Here is a 17721-nt window from a genome sequence, read left to right on the forward strand (position 1 = left end):
AACATCAATATTTGAAATCAACATATTACAACAACATTTAATAAAATTACTATTATGATTTCTAAAACGCTTCAAATCATTAAAACAAATGTTTTCCTTTAGTATGACTGTAATTATAGGAGTAGTTATTACATAACAAAAAGGTGGTTTTACACTGCAAAGTGCGATGGCATACCACAGTGATACTAGCGCTAGAAGCATGAGCACCTGAAGAGAAAACAAACATGTGGTAATCTAGACCGGCAAACAACCGTATTGTCTGTGTTCAGCTTTTAAATATCTTTTATCCTTCTAGCTGCTAAAACACTTTTAATTGAAGCCATAAAGTTGTCTATCTGCTACATTAGAATCTCCATTGCTTAAATGTTTGTGAAAATGTTTAGCTAAAATGTGGGCTTATTCTGCGTTGATTGACAGTATCTGTATGTACGTTCATGAGCATTGGGCTTGTTGGGGCCAGTGTCCGTTAACGTAAAACTGAAACGAAAACGGACACTAAATAAAAGGAAACAATTTGAGAACCGTAATAAAAATGACAACCATATTTTACCAAAAAAAAACGCCAGGCTTTAAACTGTACATCTGCCACACCACCAACATATTTTTACCTTGTGTAACCACAATATCTCCTCTTTTAAAAGATCTGCCTGCTGATCTGCCCCATCCTTCATCGTGACTACAGCGTTTTTCACTTGTGTCGCATGTGACGTGATCCGCAACCGAATTTATATGGATGCACCAAATTTATCAGATTAACTTTTGGGCATCACAATACATATTTCATTAATATTTTTAGGCATACTGCTAATCTGTTTTTGTATTATGGGTGAAAATAACCTTAATATAGGGCCGAAAAACCTGTGTACATTATCTACCTGTAACGGCATGCAGTTCATCAAAATAAAATTAATTGAAATGGCCAAGTTGATTTTCTTTGGGGAAAAGTAATCGTTCAGATTAATTGACCAAACGATTTAATAGTAGATTAATCAGTAGAAAAATTGTTGTTGAAATAGTTGAAAAATAGCTTAGCGATGAATATTTGCAGAAAAGCTTAGAATGATTTTGGTGTGACCAAGGGTGACGCTAATGAACCGAAACTTTACCTTTGGATCTCGCCTCTTTTCCAGTAGAAAATAAATGGGTGTAATCTGGCCTGCAGGCTTGACCAATAGTATGCATAGGCGTCATCTGGAAAGACAAAGGAGAAATTCTCTGTCAGGTTCAGCCTAAGCACCATAAGTATTCTTGAATCGTGCTTTGAATCTTCACCAGAATAATAAATAATATGTATTGTCATACCTTCTGCTGTGTGCAGTATTTAGTGTTCTTTTGGTCAAATGTTTGGCTGTCTGTTATTTAGAAAGTGGCTTTTGTAATTGTCTTCTCTCATTGCTGCAGTGGTGACTCGCAGTAACACAAATAGCAATGAACCGAACTGTTTATGGGCTCCTGCTTAGATAACCTATAAGAAATATTTACCTTAAAATATCACATGGATTTAAGCTCTGCTGGGTTTGTTTACTCATTTCCTCAATGCAGGCCTGGCCTTTTACTGCACATTAGGTCACAGCCGCTCCTTGGAAGCTCTGAGTCAGACTTGAACTCGAGGACTGTACTGAATTGTATTATTGTTCCAGAACCTATAGGATGTAAATTTTAGAAGAGAGTGAGTGCTGTGCTGACGTGTGTAGATGCTGTGCTGACGTGTGTAGATGCTGTGCTGACCTGTGTAGATGCTGTGCCAGCTCCTCTGTGTGGTGCATGCTTACTGTATCTGCCAGTTCTTCAGGTGCTGCAGGAGAGGCAGCCGCTAAGATTACTTTATGCTGAGCGTACCTGGCATGAAGAGTGGCCCATGTTTCCTCAGGGATCCCATGGACATCAACAGTGCCAGTTCGGTGGTCCTGCAGGCCCTGACGCAGGCCACCAGCCAGGACACGGCGGTGCTGAAGCCGGCTGAGGAGCAGCTCAAGCAGTGGGAGACGCAGCCGGGCTTCTACTCTGTCTTGCTGGTATTTCCCCCCCGACACTGACACAAACACCAACACAGAAATCAGGCCAAACTGGCATCATATGCATGTCTGCAGACTCGTCGATAGGTGGTCAACTGTTGGGTGGAGCCTGCTGGTACCAGCTGGTGCTGCCTCCCCTGTTCACTAATAAGTATATATGTATGCAGAATGACGGTGTACTGTGTAAGGCAGTGTTTCTCAAACTGGTCTGCAGGGACCCACAAACGGTCCACGTTTTTGCTTTCCCCCCAATTCCCTGGCAGTTGGGAGGGAGCAAAAACATGGAGTGTCTGGGGGTCCCTGAAGACTGGTTAGAGAATCACTGAAGTAAGGGACAATCCAAACGACGTATGCGGTTATATGGAAATGATCACTCTGCTGATTATTTTCATTATGATCGCACACCTCGAAGTGGTTTATCCTGCTTATACCACAGCTAACAAACAAAAAAATGAAGGAATGACTGGCAATGGTGAATTTTTTGGAAGAAAATTATTTGTTAACATCTAACCAATGTTCCAATTTGCTCTTAAAAATCTAGTCCCTATAAGGATAGAATGTCTGGTCGGGCTACTCGCTGGATGCAAGTTCGTTTTGTTGCCGCAGAAACCATGAACAGTCACTTGTATTTTGAAAACCGAAGACAATTCTGCTGAGAATGACTGCTTATTTATTAATAAACAGCCACACTGGTTTTTATGTTAATGATTAATAAAGAAACACACATTAAAACACACTAAAATAGAACTCTTATTAGGCTGCCTGAACTACCATGATGTTCCATGTAAATATTTGGCACCCTTGTGACATCCCTGGACCAATAAGAACATAGTGTTTTACCTAAGCTGTGGGGCAGTGATGCATATTAAGTACAGGTCCAATCTTTGTGTAATGTCCTTGTTAATTTGTGTCTGTTAATGGCGCGTTATGAATAGGACGACATGTTTAAGATGTTTGCACATTAAATATTCCACCGTATTTTGTAGGCAATGCAGAGAGAGATAGTATGACATTTCAGTTGATAGTATGACATTTCAGTTTAACATTAGCGCTAAGTTTTTGACAGTTTATCCAAAGTATGAATGTTTCTTTCTGCACTGTTTAATGCAGAATGCCAGATGCATGATTTAATTTAGTGTGTTTATTCCGTAGTTAAAGTTTAATAATGAGAATAAACAGAGCTGCTTTATTCAGAGATTGACGCCCCTATCTCTGTGAAGATCCCCAGGCGTTTTTGCAGGCATTGATTGCTTGGATTCTCAGAAATCAGGGTCGTGTGCAAAGTCACAGTTGATCGGACCCTCTAAATTGGTATAATCTCTTTATGCAATGAAGTGGGGTGACAGGCCATCTTTGCTGTATGAAAGCTTAATAGGCATTTACTTTAGATTGATTCATTCTGGGCCCTTCTGCAGCCATGTTCTAGCCTGTTAGTAACGCAGTGGCCCTAATCCGCCTCTGTTGTGTGGAGGGTAACCGGAGCGACGCCAGGACCCTCTCGGCACCATCGGCATGGTCATGAAGTACTGCTGAGTGGCTATTTCAGGTTGTGTGTTTGCTTCTGTGAGACGGCCTTCCTGCTTGCAGTTTATGGATGGCGGGAGGATGAAAGGGTAGCACATTCACAAGGGAAAGGGAGGCTGTTGCATCTCATTTTCACAAGTATAATCACAAGTATAGACACAACAAGCAACTTAACAAATAAACCATCCTTCTATATTCCAATTTAACAGGTAAACAGTGTGACAGTTTGATTATGTTTTCCCAAGTTTTTGAACGCCCGCCTGACTATATTGGTCTGACTTCCCTGATATTGCTAACTACCAAGTCATCTTAAGAAATGGGGGGGAGGGGGAGTCTTCATTTTCTAAGTAGAATTTATGCAAAGCTGCTGTTGTACCAGACAGGCTGTGTGAAATGTCAGTGTGGGGGAGGGGGGAATGAGCACCGTGGGATTATCGTATCGTGAATCCTGCTGCATACGGTTGTCTCCCCATCACCCTGCCCATCTGCCTGCCTCCACCCATTCACCTGCCTCCAGCCATCTGCCTGCCCCTGCCTACCTCCACCCATTCACCTGCCTCCGCCCATCTGCCTGCCTCCACCCATTCACCTGCCTCCGGGCATCTGCCTGCCCCTGCCTGCCTCCTCCCATTCACCTGCCTCCGCCCATCTGCCTGTCCCTGTCTGCCTCCACCCATTCACCTGCCCTCGCCCATATGCCTGCCTCCGCCCATACGCCTGCCTCCACCTTCCTTCCGCCCATACACCTGCTTCCACCTTCCTTCAGCCCATACGCCTGCTTCCACCTGTCTCTGGCATCGTTGAGCCATGTCACAGTGTTTAGAGGTTGTTGCTATGGTACTCCTGGATTCCATGTGCTGAATAACAGTACATCGATAGGTGGCCCTCTGCAGTCTCTCACGCATGGTGTGATTCTTTTACATCTCATTGTTAGTGACACCTCTGAACAAGCTGAGGCAGTGCTTGGTAAGGGCTTTAAAATGCTTTTGACTTGTAAATCTTACTCTGTTAGCAGTTTGTATATATTGATTGGTGTTAGAATGTTCAGTGATGAATGTTAAAGTTTTGGTAGCAGAAGTCCTGATGGCTGATAAGATGCTTTTTTTCTAGCCTAATTGTTTGTTCCCCTTCCAGAATATCTTTAACAACCACTTGCTGGATGTGAATGTTCGATGGCTGGCTGTCTTGTACTTCAAGAATGGGATCGACCGCTACTGGAGACGCGTTGCCCCCCAGTAAGTCCCTTTGCCTCCCTCAGTCCATGGGCTGGAACTGCACTGACCGCAGCCAAGGGGTTAGGTCTTACTCATACTTGTGCTGTGTCTGTGCATAATTGTACCCCCCCCCCACGTTGCGCATAGGAACGAGACAGCAGAATGGAATTCATGATTAATGTCCTCCTTTCGTTACCTGTTTGGAGTCCATTTGGGCACAATCACGCATACGAGTTTATCAAGTATGCAAGTTGCCAATTTTTGTTTATTCTCGTTGCAAGAATAAGTAGATAGTTGCACATTTTACCAAATATCCCAGCATTTGTTCAGACAGCGTTGCATAGGAGACCAGGACTGAAAAGGTATCACATTTGTTTCGCTTACTTTTCTTTGGTTCCGGGACCAGACGCACTCCGGGACCGGTACACTACGACAGACATTACCAATGAGAGAAAGAGAGAGATATATATAACACTAACCATGTACTCAAATTGTCTGACCCATCGCTGAAATTCAAAGTGATCTTATAATATAGCAAGATCTCATATAGCAGACGGGCTACGTTAACATAATCAAACCAGCATCTGTACCTACACTGTGTTTTAAGCAGTTAGATAATCAAGCATAATTAGCTACACGGGAACATTTTTCATATGTTTATTGAACAGATGAATGAAAGAAAGCAGAAGAAACTGCTGTAACCTTTAAAGGCTCTTGTATTATCTGTTTGCTATTTTTATTTTTTTTTACAGTGGACAGTAATGGTGATGAGTTTGATCATGGAAGAAATACGTTTTACAGTTTTGCATGCTTTAAAGTTTTTCCCTTTGATTTCTGAAAGTCATTATGTTCACCAAGATGAAATGAAACCAATGTTAAGGAACGGTGTTAAGGTCTGACTGTGCAGTGCACAAAGACACAGGTTTCACTCTTATTTTAAACACAAACACATGTTTATTTGCCCAGAAACTGTGTATTGTATAATCCGTAGTGCCATTAGTGCAAAAATAAAGTCACTTCAAAGCAAAAGTGCACAGGCTATAATGCCACCAGACAGGCTCTCTCTGAAGATTAAACTAAAAAAATAAAATTAAATATTTGTAATATTTTTATTTGCTATTGTTTGCTGTTAAATGTTTTAGCATTTTCAACATCAAAATAATTACATCAAGGCTACAATTCCATTAGTGTATCGAGCCAAAAATCAACTCTCCTCTTTCAGGTGATTTCATGTTCGTTTCAAGTTTCCGCTTTTAACAGCCACATAAAGTAAAATGTTATTTGTTATTTAAATCAACTCAGGCGAAACAAAACATGTACGTTTTCAGGGCATGACTCACACATTCAGACTCACAAAGGAAATCCAATGGAAAATCTATATTATTCCATTATAAACCTAAAATTAGGTACATCAAAAGTGTATTTACAATATTAAATAAAAAAGTAGACTATTTACAAGGTAAGAACTGTTACATATATGTGCAGACATCTCGAATTGAAAATCTCATTCCAGCCAGCTGGCCGAAGTTGGCAAACCCGCGTTTTATTGGAAATGGAAGTAAAATCATCTGTATAGATTACATTCTATCTGCAGCTCTATGCTCTTCCTAATACGTACAGTTCTCAGTCCACCACTCTCTTTGATTCTGAGTGTAGCGGGAAGCAATGGCTGAAAGTGAGAATGCAATGGATGAGTTGGTCCCTAAAAAAAAACTCATCAGTGATATGGAAGTGGTTTGGCTTTTACCCGAACGATAAGGAACAAACAGTCGTTATTTGCAAAGTCTGCAGAGAAAAGGTTCGCACGTTGGATGGCAGCACAGTGAACCTTTTCAGTCATTTAAAGAGACAACATCGGAAACAGTATGCCGAGAACCACAGTTTAAGTCTAAGTTTACATTTATACCCTTTATTGACCCATTTAAGAACCTATTTATTGTTTTACCTAAGGAGGTATTGTCATGTCATGTTAAAATGACAATGATGAATAATTCAGTAATGGATTGCACCTTGGTGATCATTGGACTTTCCAGCAAGACAATGATCCCAAACACACCTCCAAATCAACCAAAGCTTGGTTGAGAAAAAGATCCTGGAACATCCTGAAGTGGCCTTCTCAGTCACCAGATTTAAATCCGATTGAAACTTTTTGGTGGGATTTAAAGAAGGCAGTTGCAGCATGGTGGCTGTCAAACATCACTAAGCTAGAGACTTTTGCATGTGAAGAATGGGCAAAGATTCCGATTTAGAGGCGTAAGAAGCTTGTCGGCACTTACCGAAAACATATGATAGAAGTTATAAAAGCTAAAGGATGCTCCACAAAGCACTGAAGCTGGGGCTTGAATAATACTGCACATTCACATGTGTGAAGTGTTACATTTTTCATTTGGTCTTCAAATTCAAGTCAGATTCTGCTTGTGAAATTAACTCAAATATGTATCAATAAATGTTTTTTGTTGTTTAATGAGTTTTTTTTGTCATTGTCATTAAACGATGTTTTTATTTTTTTTATCTTTGTTCAATTTTTCACATAAAAAGTAACTATGCATCAATGTTTGCTGAAAATATTGTGCATTTTTTTCCATTTCCTAGAGAGACTGTGTTTACATCTTTTCAATTAAAAAATTACCAAAATATGTTATTTATCAAGGGGTGGCCAAACTTTTGCGTTTTGTGTGTGGGTGTGTGTTTGTTTTAGGATTCCAGTGTTATCATTTCCCTGTATCAGGTCGCAAAGAATATCTGTGGTATTGGTTGGCACCCTTTGCAGTAATGGGATTTGTGTTCCGGCCTTTCACCATCATGGGATAGCCATCCTCCATGCCGTTCTTGTATAGCCTCTCTCCATTCACTCGGCCCGAATGGAGCATTTCTTTTAATGTGCGAAAATGTTAATCGCCCATGTCGAATCTAGGAGTGCTGCCTTCCGGTGGCGGGGAGACGTGGTTTATGTAGAACACTTTAAATTAGATTCTTTTGTCAGACCTGTCAGAGTCGTAGCTCCGATTGAGTTTGCAGCTCTCTTCTCTGCCCCAAACCCCCGCCCCCTGAAAGTGGCAGTTAATTTTGCAGTCTGACACCCGTTGATGCGACGTGCCGAAGGCGCTTCAACGTGTCGAGATTAGAAAGTGCCGTCTGACCCCTTGGGGGTGTCACCTAGCCATCCAGCGGCGGCTTGCTCTCGACCCCACGGCCTTTCCCGCAGGTGGGAAACGGTAGGAGCATAACTCCCGATAATCTTCGGGAAATGTCAGCGCTTCGCTACTTCCGCCATCGTCCCGGAGAAGAATGGCCATTAGCGTTTCTCACCCTGACATTTCCAAGTCAAGCTGTTAAGCCAAGCGTGTGCAGGGGCTTATTTGAACCTGGGGTGTGTGGATGCGTGTGTGGTCCCCCTGCATGTGCGACGAAGGCAGTAGTGTTTGGTTGGTGGCTTCACACAAGAAAAGGTTCGACATTAACATACCCTACATCTAACAGGGGTCACCCTCGCTTATTGTTGTTTTTAAACTGGTTAACAATTTTTATTTTTTTTTGTTTGTCAGTGCGTTGTCGGAGGAGGAGAAGAGCTCGCTACGTGCTGGCCTCATCACCAACTTCAACGAGCCGGTCAACCAGGTCAGTTCTGTCAAACCTCCAGCCCCCAGCACCAGTTGGGGGCCCTGACACATCTGCCAGCTTAAAAATGCCCAACTGAGGTCTTCTGTGCAGATTGCAAAAAGTCTGGCCTCTTGTAATAGGATAGCTACATCACTTTGGGAGGGCTGATTTTCTCTGGGGGGTGAGGGGAGGTTGAAGAAGATGCAGAGGCTAGAGTGTAGGAGGGATAAATATGCCGGGGACTCTAAGGAATCAGGCAGCCACAGTGAGTTTGGTTGATATCTCACGTGTGTATGAACCTACTGATATGAAGCTGGTCTGAGTATTGGTGCCTGCCTGTTCCCTGACAGATCGCCACACAGATCGCGGTACTGATCGCCAAGGTGGCCCGTTTGGACTGCCCACGTCAGTGGCCTGAACTCATCCCCATCCTGCTGGAGTCTGTCAAGGTGCAGGACGGCCTCCAGCAGCACCGAGCCCTGCTTACTTTCTACCACGTCACCAAGACGCTGGCCTCCAAACGACTGGCCACAGACAAGAAGCTTTTCCAGGATGTAAGTAGGGTGACCTGTACCTGTGTTTGGGTTTGGGAGGTAATGGGGCTGCTCTGCTTGCTTTGTGGCACAAAAATGTAATGTTATCAAACTATTCAGCTAGGACTGAAGATAATGTCTCTCCCTTATTTTTATACAAGTTATTTATTTCTGCTGAGTAGCAGGAGTCTCCTCCAAAATGCACGGAAAGGGGTTTATTTCTGCAAACGCCCCAAGTTGGTCACAGGAAAGCCTGATTTGCTGACTTGTTTCAGCCTAAGGAGTGCCGCTGTCCAATTTGAGGGAACATTCAAAGTTCTTTATCGACCACAGCAGACATTCATGAGACTGAATAGTCAATCAGCTCGTTTGAGGGCTGCCCACAGGGCGACGCAAGTACTGCCAGAGCAGCAACGGAGAGGAAAACGAGGGCCCCGGAGAGAGAGTTAGCCGAGCAAGCGCCCTCTGGTGGAGAGCTGGGTTACAGAATGTTCTGGGGGTGCACTGTGTGAGCAGTGCCGTGTTTAGTAGTCAGCTGCAGGGCTGTACAGTGTGTGCATTTCACTGCCATTTTTAGTAAAAGCCCTAAATTGAGGCTCGTTATCTCCGAAGATTTAATTAGACTCTTTCGATGCTCTGGTACTTTTGAAATATCAGCATTTTTCGGGTGATTTTAAAAATTTATCATGCGAGTCATTTTGCCAGTTTCAGTGTAGTGTGCGGCTCAGGTTTTGGAGATGCAGGGTCTACTGGGGGAAAAAATATTGCCCAGAGCTTTTGTTATGGTATTAGTCATTCTTCATGGGGCTCACCTTGGTTTTAAGTCCTCACAGCTTTACACTGCTTGATAGCCAACTTAAAACTCTAGGGTGGCTGTAGTTCTGCACTTTCTGTCCCCCCCCTCCCCCCCCCCAGTCATGAGTTTAAGGTGGGAGATGGGAGGTGTCAGTCTCATGCGATCTCTTGAGATCTCCGTGGAAGAAGTTTCATAATAACTGACGTTCTCTAATGTATGAGGCGGGAGTTGGTGGTGGGGGGGCGGGGGGGGGGGTGTTCATTAACGTTTTTTTCTTTTGCTCCCAGTGCAGTTTGCATTCAGGGTTTAATTATTTAATTTCCTCCTGCAGTCAACCCAGATTTAAGGGCTGTTTAATAAATATGTATAGATAATGAACTCTTTTTTTTTTTTATGTGGCGTACAGAAAGGTATGCTAGAGAAAGCAAAGCCTCCCGTCGGTTTGTACTGTGGCTCAATCTCACAACAGCTCACTCTCATTCCAGCGGTGATGAACAGCATGCTGAGGTTAGCGGAGGGGAAATGGAGGTATTCAGGTCAAATAGTGTAAATATAACCGTTCACGTGATCCTTGTCTTTGGCTGTCGGACTGGGCGGGTGATTAATTAAAGTTTAGGGGGAAGGAGAGCGATGAGCCATGATGTTAGTTCAGGGTGACTCAGGAGAATTTTGAGTGGGCAGACCCCAGCAGGGCCCCCAGCATCGTGTCCTGGTGGTGGATTGAATCTGTAGCCTTCACTGTATCAGCGAAGGCTCGTTGACATGCCCCCATTAATACTGTTGTTTGTGGTGAACTGTTGCACCAACTGACCCCCAAACTATGGGCTTTCTAGCCAAATGTAAATGGAACAGACTCGCGCTGCTTCCGCGCCTGTTTGATATTATTTCAGAGGGCTGAGATCTGGTGAGTCACCACCATAAAGATGAGTGACTCGATGATATAATTTATCGTCTGGAAAGCTTTGGCAGTGGTGGAAGCTGTGTGAGCCAAAGGATTTAGCCAGACCGGGCGTTCCTGGGATTTCCCCCAGACTCACCCTCACAGCAGGTAGCTGAGCGGAATAGGCCCTTAACCGGTCAACTGAAAGCTTTGGGTTTAGATCCATTACAAAATCCAGCTGTTTAAATGGGTGAATATGCCACTCTGTGTTAAACTGTCATCATCTATACGTCCGTCCATCCATTAGTAAAAGCCAAATTTAGTTTTATGAACCAAATGCTGTATTTTCTGATACCATTAGATGGTGCCCTCTTTTCAAAAAAGGCCTCAATTCATTCCCCAGAGCAAACCAAGAGTGCCACTGAGTGCGGAATATGGTTCATGAAGTTGTATTTGGCCATCACAACCATTCATCATCCGCCTGTTATCCAACTGTTTTTCCTGGGCAGGGTCACAGGGGTGCCGGGGGCCTGTCCCAACCAACTTAGGGCACTGGGAGGGCTATACCCTGGATGGGATGCCTGGCACACTCATTGTGAGCGATGAGGAGATACCGCATGTCTCTGGACTGCGGATGGACCCCTCAGTGACCCGGTGAGGACATGAACATGCAGGAGTGACTTGGACCTGCAACCCAGCAGCAGTACCACCTATGAAGCCAGTGCGGCAGTCTGTCATCTGAATACCTGAACGGACCACCTAGTTTTATTATTGTGGGTGTTAATTTGGCTGAAGCTCATTTGGCAGGGAATATTAAATTCTGTTGATATACGTGAGCATTCCTGCATTCAGAGCAGGCAGATGAAGCGGACACTGGCAGGAAGCTTAGAAAAAGAGTTTGTCTTGAAGCTTATTGAACGATGTATGGAGGCAGGACCCCTGCTTATGGAAGAGGCCATATTTCCTCTTTATGAAATATATTTGGCAATTTTCCCATGCTGAGGCAGCAACGCTTGTTTCTCTAGCAATAAATTAACATTGTGAGTAACAAATCTACTTTAATTATCTTTTAGTGTTGTGGAGAGAATAAATAAACCCATTTTACCTGTTTTAATGTGGCTTACTTTTACAGCAGTTAATGGGAAAAGAATCTATTAAAAATTGTTGAAAATAACATCTTTTTTGAGGTGACACATTTGTAGCTGGAGTCATTCGGGCATCAAATTTGGATAAATCACTTAATGTGTGATTTGTTACGTGATGCTGAGTTTTTGCTTTTGTGCAAAGAGATGCTGTGTTTTACCTCTCAAAGACTTCATACGCAGACCTGCACTGACCTTCCTATGGGTTGCTGCATTACTGACCATCCCCACCAGGTGGCACTGTGTAGCTGCCAGTCATTCTTGTCTGAATTTCTGAACATCTGTGTGTGTGTGTGTGTTTAGAAGGATTTTTTTGGTTTATCTTCTACCCTCTATTTGTGGATTTGGATTCTGACATTGAGTGGCTTTTGTCAGACGCCCGATTACCACCAGAAATGCCTGAAACGATGGAAGAAATTAGATGTAGGGTGTTGGATGTCCTGGAATAGCTGTTATCAGATGGCCCTGGCCAGTAATAATAGGCTTTTTCAGGCATGAGGCCATGCAGAGTATCGTGTGAGAAGAGCGTCTTTCTCTCTTAATACATATTAATCACCCAGCACAGTATTGCTCCATATTACTACACGGTAAGCCTGCAGTATCAGTGGATTTGCACCTGGAGACTTTAGGTGACTACATTGCCTGATCCTGTCACATCTGAATGGGTGTAAGAATTGATTGTGCTCTTTGGAACAAACCCTCCTGTTCACCTTTGCTTGAATGCTTTGTTCGTCTTATTTTAATGACGCTTGACGGAAGCCAGAATTTAAATGTAGTGCTTATAATTTCCAGCTGTTTCACTGTTGTGTTTTTAGCGTCACTTTCGGTACTGGCGTGTAAGCAAGCAGTGTCCCGTCTCAGCAGCACCAGGTACCGCAGCAATGGTGGCGTGCTGGGCTTCGTACACCTCCATCAGTAGGTGGCGCCTCTGTCCTAACAAGCATGGGAAATAAACAGGCAGCTAGTGAGACTACTTCCCCTGCAAGGACCAAAGGCCTTTGGCTTATTGACATCCTGGCCCAAGGTGGTTAAGCAGCTGGCCCTGGGCTTGCTGAAGTGATTCACCTTCACTTCCCTGGTGGGGCGTTGCTGTTGCAGAAATGTTTGGGCCATTTTTGTAAGCAATGCAGCACTGTAGTATTTATGATGTTTTTTAAATAGCCAAGAACAGCCATTTGAGCCGCAATAGATAGCGGTACCTGGTATCTGAATAAAAAAAAAAAACTAACTTACTGATCTGATTCACATTTGGTCTTCAGGTGATTTGGAGGACAGAGATCTTCTGCTTCCTTAATGCCAGTTGCCTGGAACGATTAGATATAAGCGATTTTCTTCCCTTGTGACGAAGTATAAATGTCCAGAATCTGAAATTAATGGTCTAAAGTAGTTGTTCTCAAACTTTTTTGCACCTCGGCCCATTTTTAACCATGCCAGCTCAATCGCGACTCTATATCAAGTACAGGTTTAAATTAATGCTGTAGTCCATCATGGAGTGCACTCTGCAGTTTACGCCAATCAATGCCAAATGCAGAATTCTGATTGGATGTGCCAGTGAATTTTAAATAAAGTATCTGTGGTTTGGCTTCTTGGATTGGTTTAGTGATCACTAGTTCTGCACTAAACATTTGCAGACCCAAGACTAGAAATGTGATAGTTTCCACATAGGGGCTTGCAGGTTTTAAAATGCTTACATCTTACGTCCCTTTCAGAACTGGCTGCGACCCAAATGTGTGCCACGACACGCGTGTTGAGAATCGCTGGTCTGAAAGAAAAAGGTGATCCATGCTAGTAGCCCAAACTTTCTAGACTGAGAATACTGGTTAACCAAGAACTGGGCCTTCCATGCTAAATTAACTCCTTGTTGACTAGTTTGATTCTGCTGAGAATGAAAATGTAAATCCCCCTGCACCCTTTGCAGACCGAAATGAAGTTGGGCCGATCTGGCTCTTGTTATGCCTGAAGTTGGGCTGTGCATAGGAGGCTTGCTCTTCCTCAGCAGGCATGATGCTGCCGTTAACTGTCAGATCTTCAGCTGAGCGGATGAGATGCGAGCTGACTGGGGTTCAGTGCTACTATGCAGCCAGTAGCCCTAAGACATGACGCTGTGAGCTAACGCATGATGCTGTGCTATTCACATGCAGTCATCTGACCTGGCTAGATAGCTGGCCCGCTCATGGCCAATTGATGGCTGTTACCCAAGGGGACACGGGATGCTGCAGAGTTATACTCCGTTTCTGTGAACTTGAAAGTCCTCGGTCCTGCATGTGCTTTGTCCGCACACGCGGTTTAGTCCGCCACGCTTCCGCCGCTTCCGTACGCATGACTCAGCAGGAAGAACACAACAGAGCAGCTTGTTTACTGCTGCAGAAATATCGACTGCCGCTCATCGGCAGGTCACCTGAAGTTCACTCCGCCGCGATGCTGGGGCTGATGAAACTTCGACTAATCTCTTTGGGGGGAAGTGCCAGCCGCACCCTGCTCCCGAGAAACGGCCCCGTGGTGGCCGTGGTTGGTGCTGCGCTGGAGCAGGCCCGAAAGATCTAACTATAAACAGAGACCAGAGAAGACAAACAACAAACTGCTCCCTACTGACGTGCCCCTCCTCCACGTCGCTCCTCTATCCCCACTCTGATCCTATACAGATGACTGTGGACATTAGTTATTAGTAATTCTGCTGGCTGCATCCTTATTGCGGCCCAGCTGGCCATGCACGGTGCAGTGGATTGGTGTGCTCTAGAATCCTCATCTGTATCGGTGGGCTGTGCTGGTCCGGTCCAGTCCGGTTCTTGTGTCTGTGCCATCGACACTGTTATCTGATAGTTCTTGACAGCTGCATCACCTGAGAGCTCGCGGCTCTCTCTCCATCTGCACTCTACAGTTGCTCCAATTGATGCATGCAAACATTAGCGGTGAACAGGTGGCTTTGTGACTCGCCGGTAGGCTGGCTGTTTGGGAGGCGGCTTTCCCTGCCTTCTGGGGGGACGGACGGTGCAAGCGAGTGTGTCTCTGAGTCAAAGACGCGTGTAAGAGAGAGGATCTGCGCTACAGCCGGATGAGCAGAGCGCCGACTTTGAAACAAGCCATCAGAGTTTAGTAACGGCAATTTACAAAGTCACTGGATTGATGGCAAGGTTATGAGTTGGAAAGATTGTGTCAAAATGAACCTTTGTTCTATTTAAATAAAGTCCGACTTTCTTGGGGATTACGTTCTAATATGGTACGGTATGTTTTAAGCTTCAAGGTCATGTGGTGTAACTGAAATCCTTTTATAATCTGCATGAATGTGATGTGATCTAACGTGTCACTTTTGAATAAAGGGTTAAACAGATTTTAACCAGCGAGGGCACTGTTATTTTCGTAAAGGTTTTATGCCAGTACTGGTACTTAGAAGCTCACTGCAGTGAAGCACATAAGCAAATGAGTTCAGATGTATACTGCGTTTAATGGTGTTTGTCTGTTGTGGCAACAAATCGTTGAGCTCCATTTCATTCTCGGTCCCTTTCCTCTGGAATGTGTAATATGAGCCAATCTATAGGCACCTCCCCTCGGATCCTCCAGTCACCCATTCCCGTGTCATCCTGATTTTCCCATTCGGCCCCTCGCTTCCCGGTGAATCGACCGGCTGCATTACAATTCCGCTCCTTTTTTTAACCTCTCGTCATCTCCCAAGGGCATCCCACCACCAATAATTTCTTTCCTCTTTACGGCTAATTTAATGCTTGAATTTGAATCTTGATTCTCTCTAATCAGCCATATGATTCTTTCGTTAATAACCCGTGATTTTCCTGCCTGGTGCTGACTGACTTTGGACGACGGGCCACCTGCCTAGGGCCAGAGTGACAGGCGACGTGCCGGCAGATGCAAATTTACCAACGTTAGTGTAACGGCGCATTTGCCCCATTGGCCCTCCTGGGTAATTTAATATGCTAATGTTGTAAAATGAGCGGGACGTAGCGTAGCACAAGCTCATGATGTGGCAGTGCTGATTTTTCTGTTCTCAGGCCCGGTCATGCTTTTGGTCTGTTTATTTGGAGTCACTGTAAAGTTTCGTACGATTAGGTGCGGAAATGGGTTCTCTGTCCCTCTTTCTTTGCTGACCATTTCGACTCTCGGCTGCTTTTTAAACTGGCTAACTGGTTGGGGCAGATTTTTGACTTATGTTCTCAAGAGCCTTGCATTAAAGAGAGGAGGCTGGACTTCAGTTTGAGAGACACCAGCTTTCTCTCTGCTCTTTAATCTTCTGGCATAAAGGGATGCACTTATATTCTTCATACAGCTGTGTCACAATCATATGTAGTTACTGAAGAAATTAAAAGTGTGTGAGCAAGATGTTTCTAGGTTTTCGGACCAGCTGCATTTTGGGTAGATTTTCTGCGCTGTTCGCTGCCTCTGCAGGGTAGCACTTCATACAGCTTGCGTCTTGAGATTCAGTTGCAATGCTTCATCTGGTATTCCTCATTGGCTTTCTGTTGTTACAAACCCTAACAGACCGACATGATGTTTTGAGCTCTAGGTAGTTTAGTGATTAGATTATTAATGAATGTATGATAGTAATTTTTCATGATTGTGTGTTGCTATGAATGCTCAAAGGAGTTTTGAGATACGAGCCTTCAGTTTACTGTCAAAGTACAAACCCCGCCCAGATGTTGCTACTGCTGTTGTAGCTGCAACTGTCCACCTTTATATATATTATCATAATAAAAACCTTATCTCATTAGGTATGCTTTTTGGTATCTGATTGTAATATAGCCTGATATTCTGTGTTAAATTATTCATTTGTTTAACTTTTCTCTGTGTGATGTTTTTTTTTTATTTATGGTTTCAGAATAAAGAGTGAATGTTTAAGGGGGGGTGATTTCTGTTCCTGACAAGCAGTTTATCTACTCAGTCTTTTTTATTACCCATAACTTAGCAGCGGTTGTGATTCATCTGAAGATCTACATCCTAAGCATTACTTAGGAAGGTAAATTTATCGCCCGGACTCGTCAGCTTGTCTTATAACAACCTGGAAAGGTAATCCCACAGAAGCAGTGTAGGCAAAGCCTCCTCCCTCTCGTCTCTCTCCTGACACACTTTTTTTTTTAAAATTTACAATACCTGCAATAGATGATGTTTTGCTGTGGAAAATTTCAGCACTACGTCGAGGCCGAATCTTTTTAGCACCTTGAAGCCGCGCTGGATCCCGAAGGTGTTTGATCGGAATCCCAGTACTCTGAAGCGCTCACGAGTTCCCAAACTGATTTTTGAAGTTTTGAAGTTTTTGTTTGAGTTTCTCACCTGAAGGGTGCGATGTGTATTTATTGAGGGCAATAAAAGTTGAGCCATTCTGAGCTCTACTGAACATACACACACTTTTCACACCCCGCCATGCACTCCTGAACCTCCTCTGGGTGCTGCGCCTCTGGGTGCTGCGCCTCTGGGTGCTGCGCCTGTCCTTCCAGTATCCTTGTAGCTCTGACGCTGCCATTTTTGCTCCGCAGCGGGCTGCACAGCACCATGCAGGAAGACCACGGGTGGTCAGTCACTTAGCCCCGCCCTCTTTCTTTCTCTTTGTTTTCCTCGAGAACAAATAAGTGATCGGCCAGCAAAAAATGTAGACGAGGAAATTCTCATAAAGCGGTGACATCGTCAGGAACTTTGAGCCTGTGGCTCACACCTGTTCTGCAAGACCTATTTGTGTTTGACAAGATTATGATGTGAGAGAGAAAAGCGGGAGAAAAGGCGAAGCTCTGCTGGGATCTCTCGCACACTCCTATTGGTCAGTCTCACACAGAGTCGTCTAGCATCCTGCTCAGTTATTCTCAGACTGCCTGCCTGTCTAATTGTCTCTCTCTCTCTCGTTTTGGGCTTTACCTGGGCTTCTCTCTGCAGCTTGGTTGTGGCCTTAACAGTCTTTATGCTCCTTGGCTAGTTGTGAACCTTATAGAACAGACTTGTGTTCATTGGGCGCTTTTTCACCGAACAAAGGTACTACTTTCGGTAGTTTCGCTTTTCCATTGACTTCCAGTTGAGTACCA

The 17721-nt window shown here is 44.1% G+C and overlaps 1 protein-coding gene across 1 annotated transcript in view; it reads left to right on the forward strand.

Annotated features, from left to right (window-relative positions):
* The first annotated feature begins 1300 nt into the window (after positions 1-1300).
* The window catches only part of ipo11 (importin 11), a 145135-nt gene continuing 128714 nt past the window's right edge, over positions 1301-17721 (forward strand). The window contains exons 1-4 of the mRNA XM_049001391.1: positions 1301-2015; positions 4674-4774; positions 8299-8371; positions 8704-8907. Of these exons, the coding sequence (XP_048857348.1) occupies positions 1827-2015; positions 4674-4774; positions 8299-8371; positions 8704-8907 (567 nt within the window). The 5' untranslated portion in view covers positions 1301-1826. The remainder of the gene's footprint in view (positions 2016-4673; positions 4775-8298; positions 8372-8703; positions 8908-17721) is intronic.

The sequence above is a fragment of the Brienomyrus brachyistius genome, chromosome 2, assembly GCF_023856365.1.
Source record: "Brienomyrus brachyistius isolate T26 chromosome 2, BBRACH_0.4, whole genome shotgun sequence".
NCBI lineage: Eukaryota > Metazoa > Chordata > Actinopteri > Osteoglossiformes > Mormyridae > Brienomyrus > Brienomyrus brachyistius.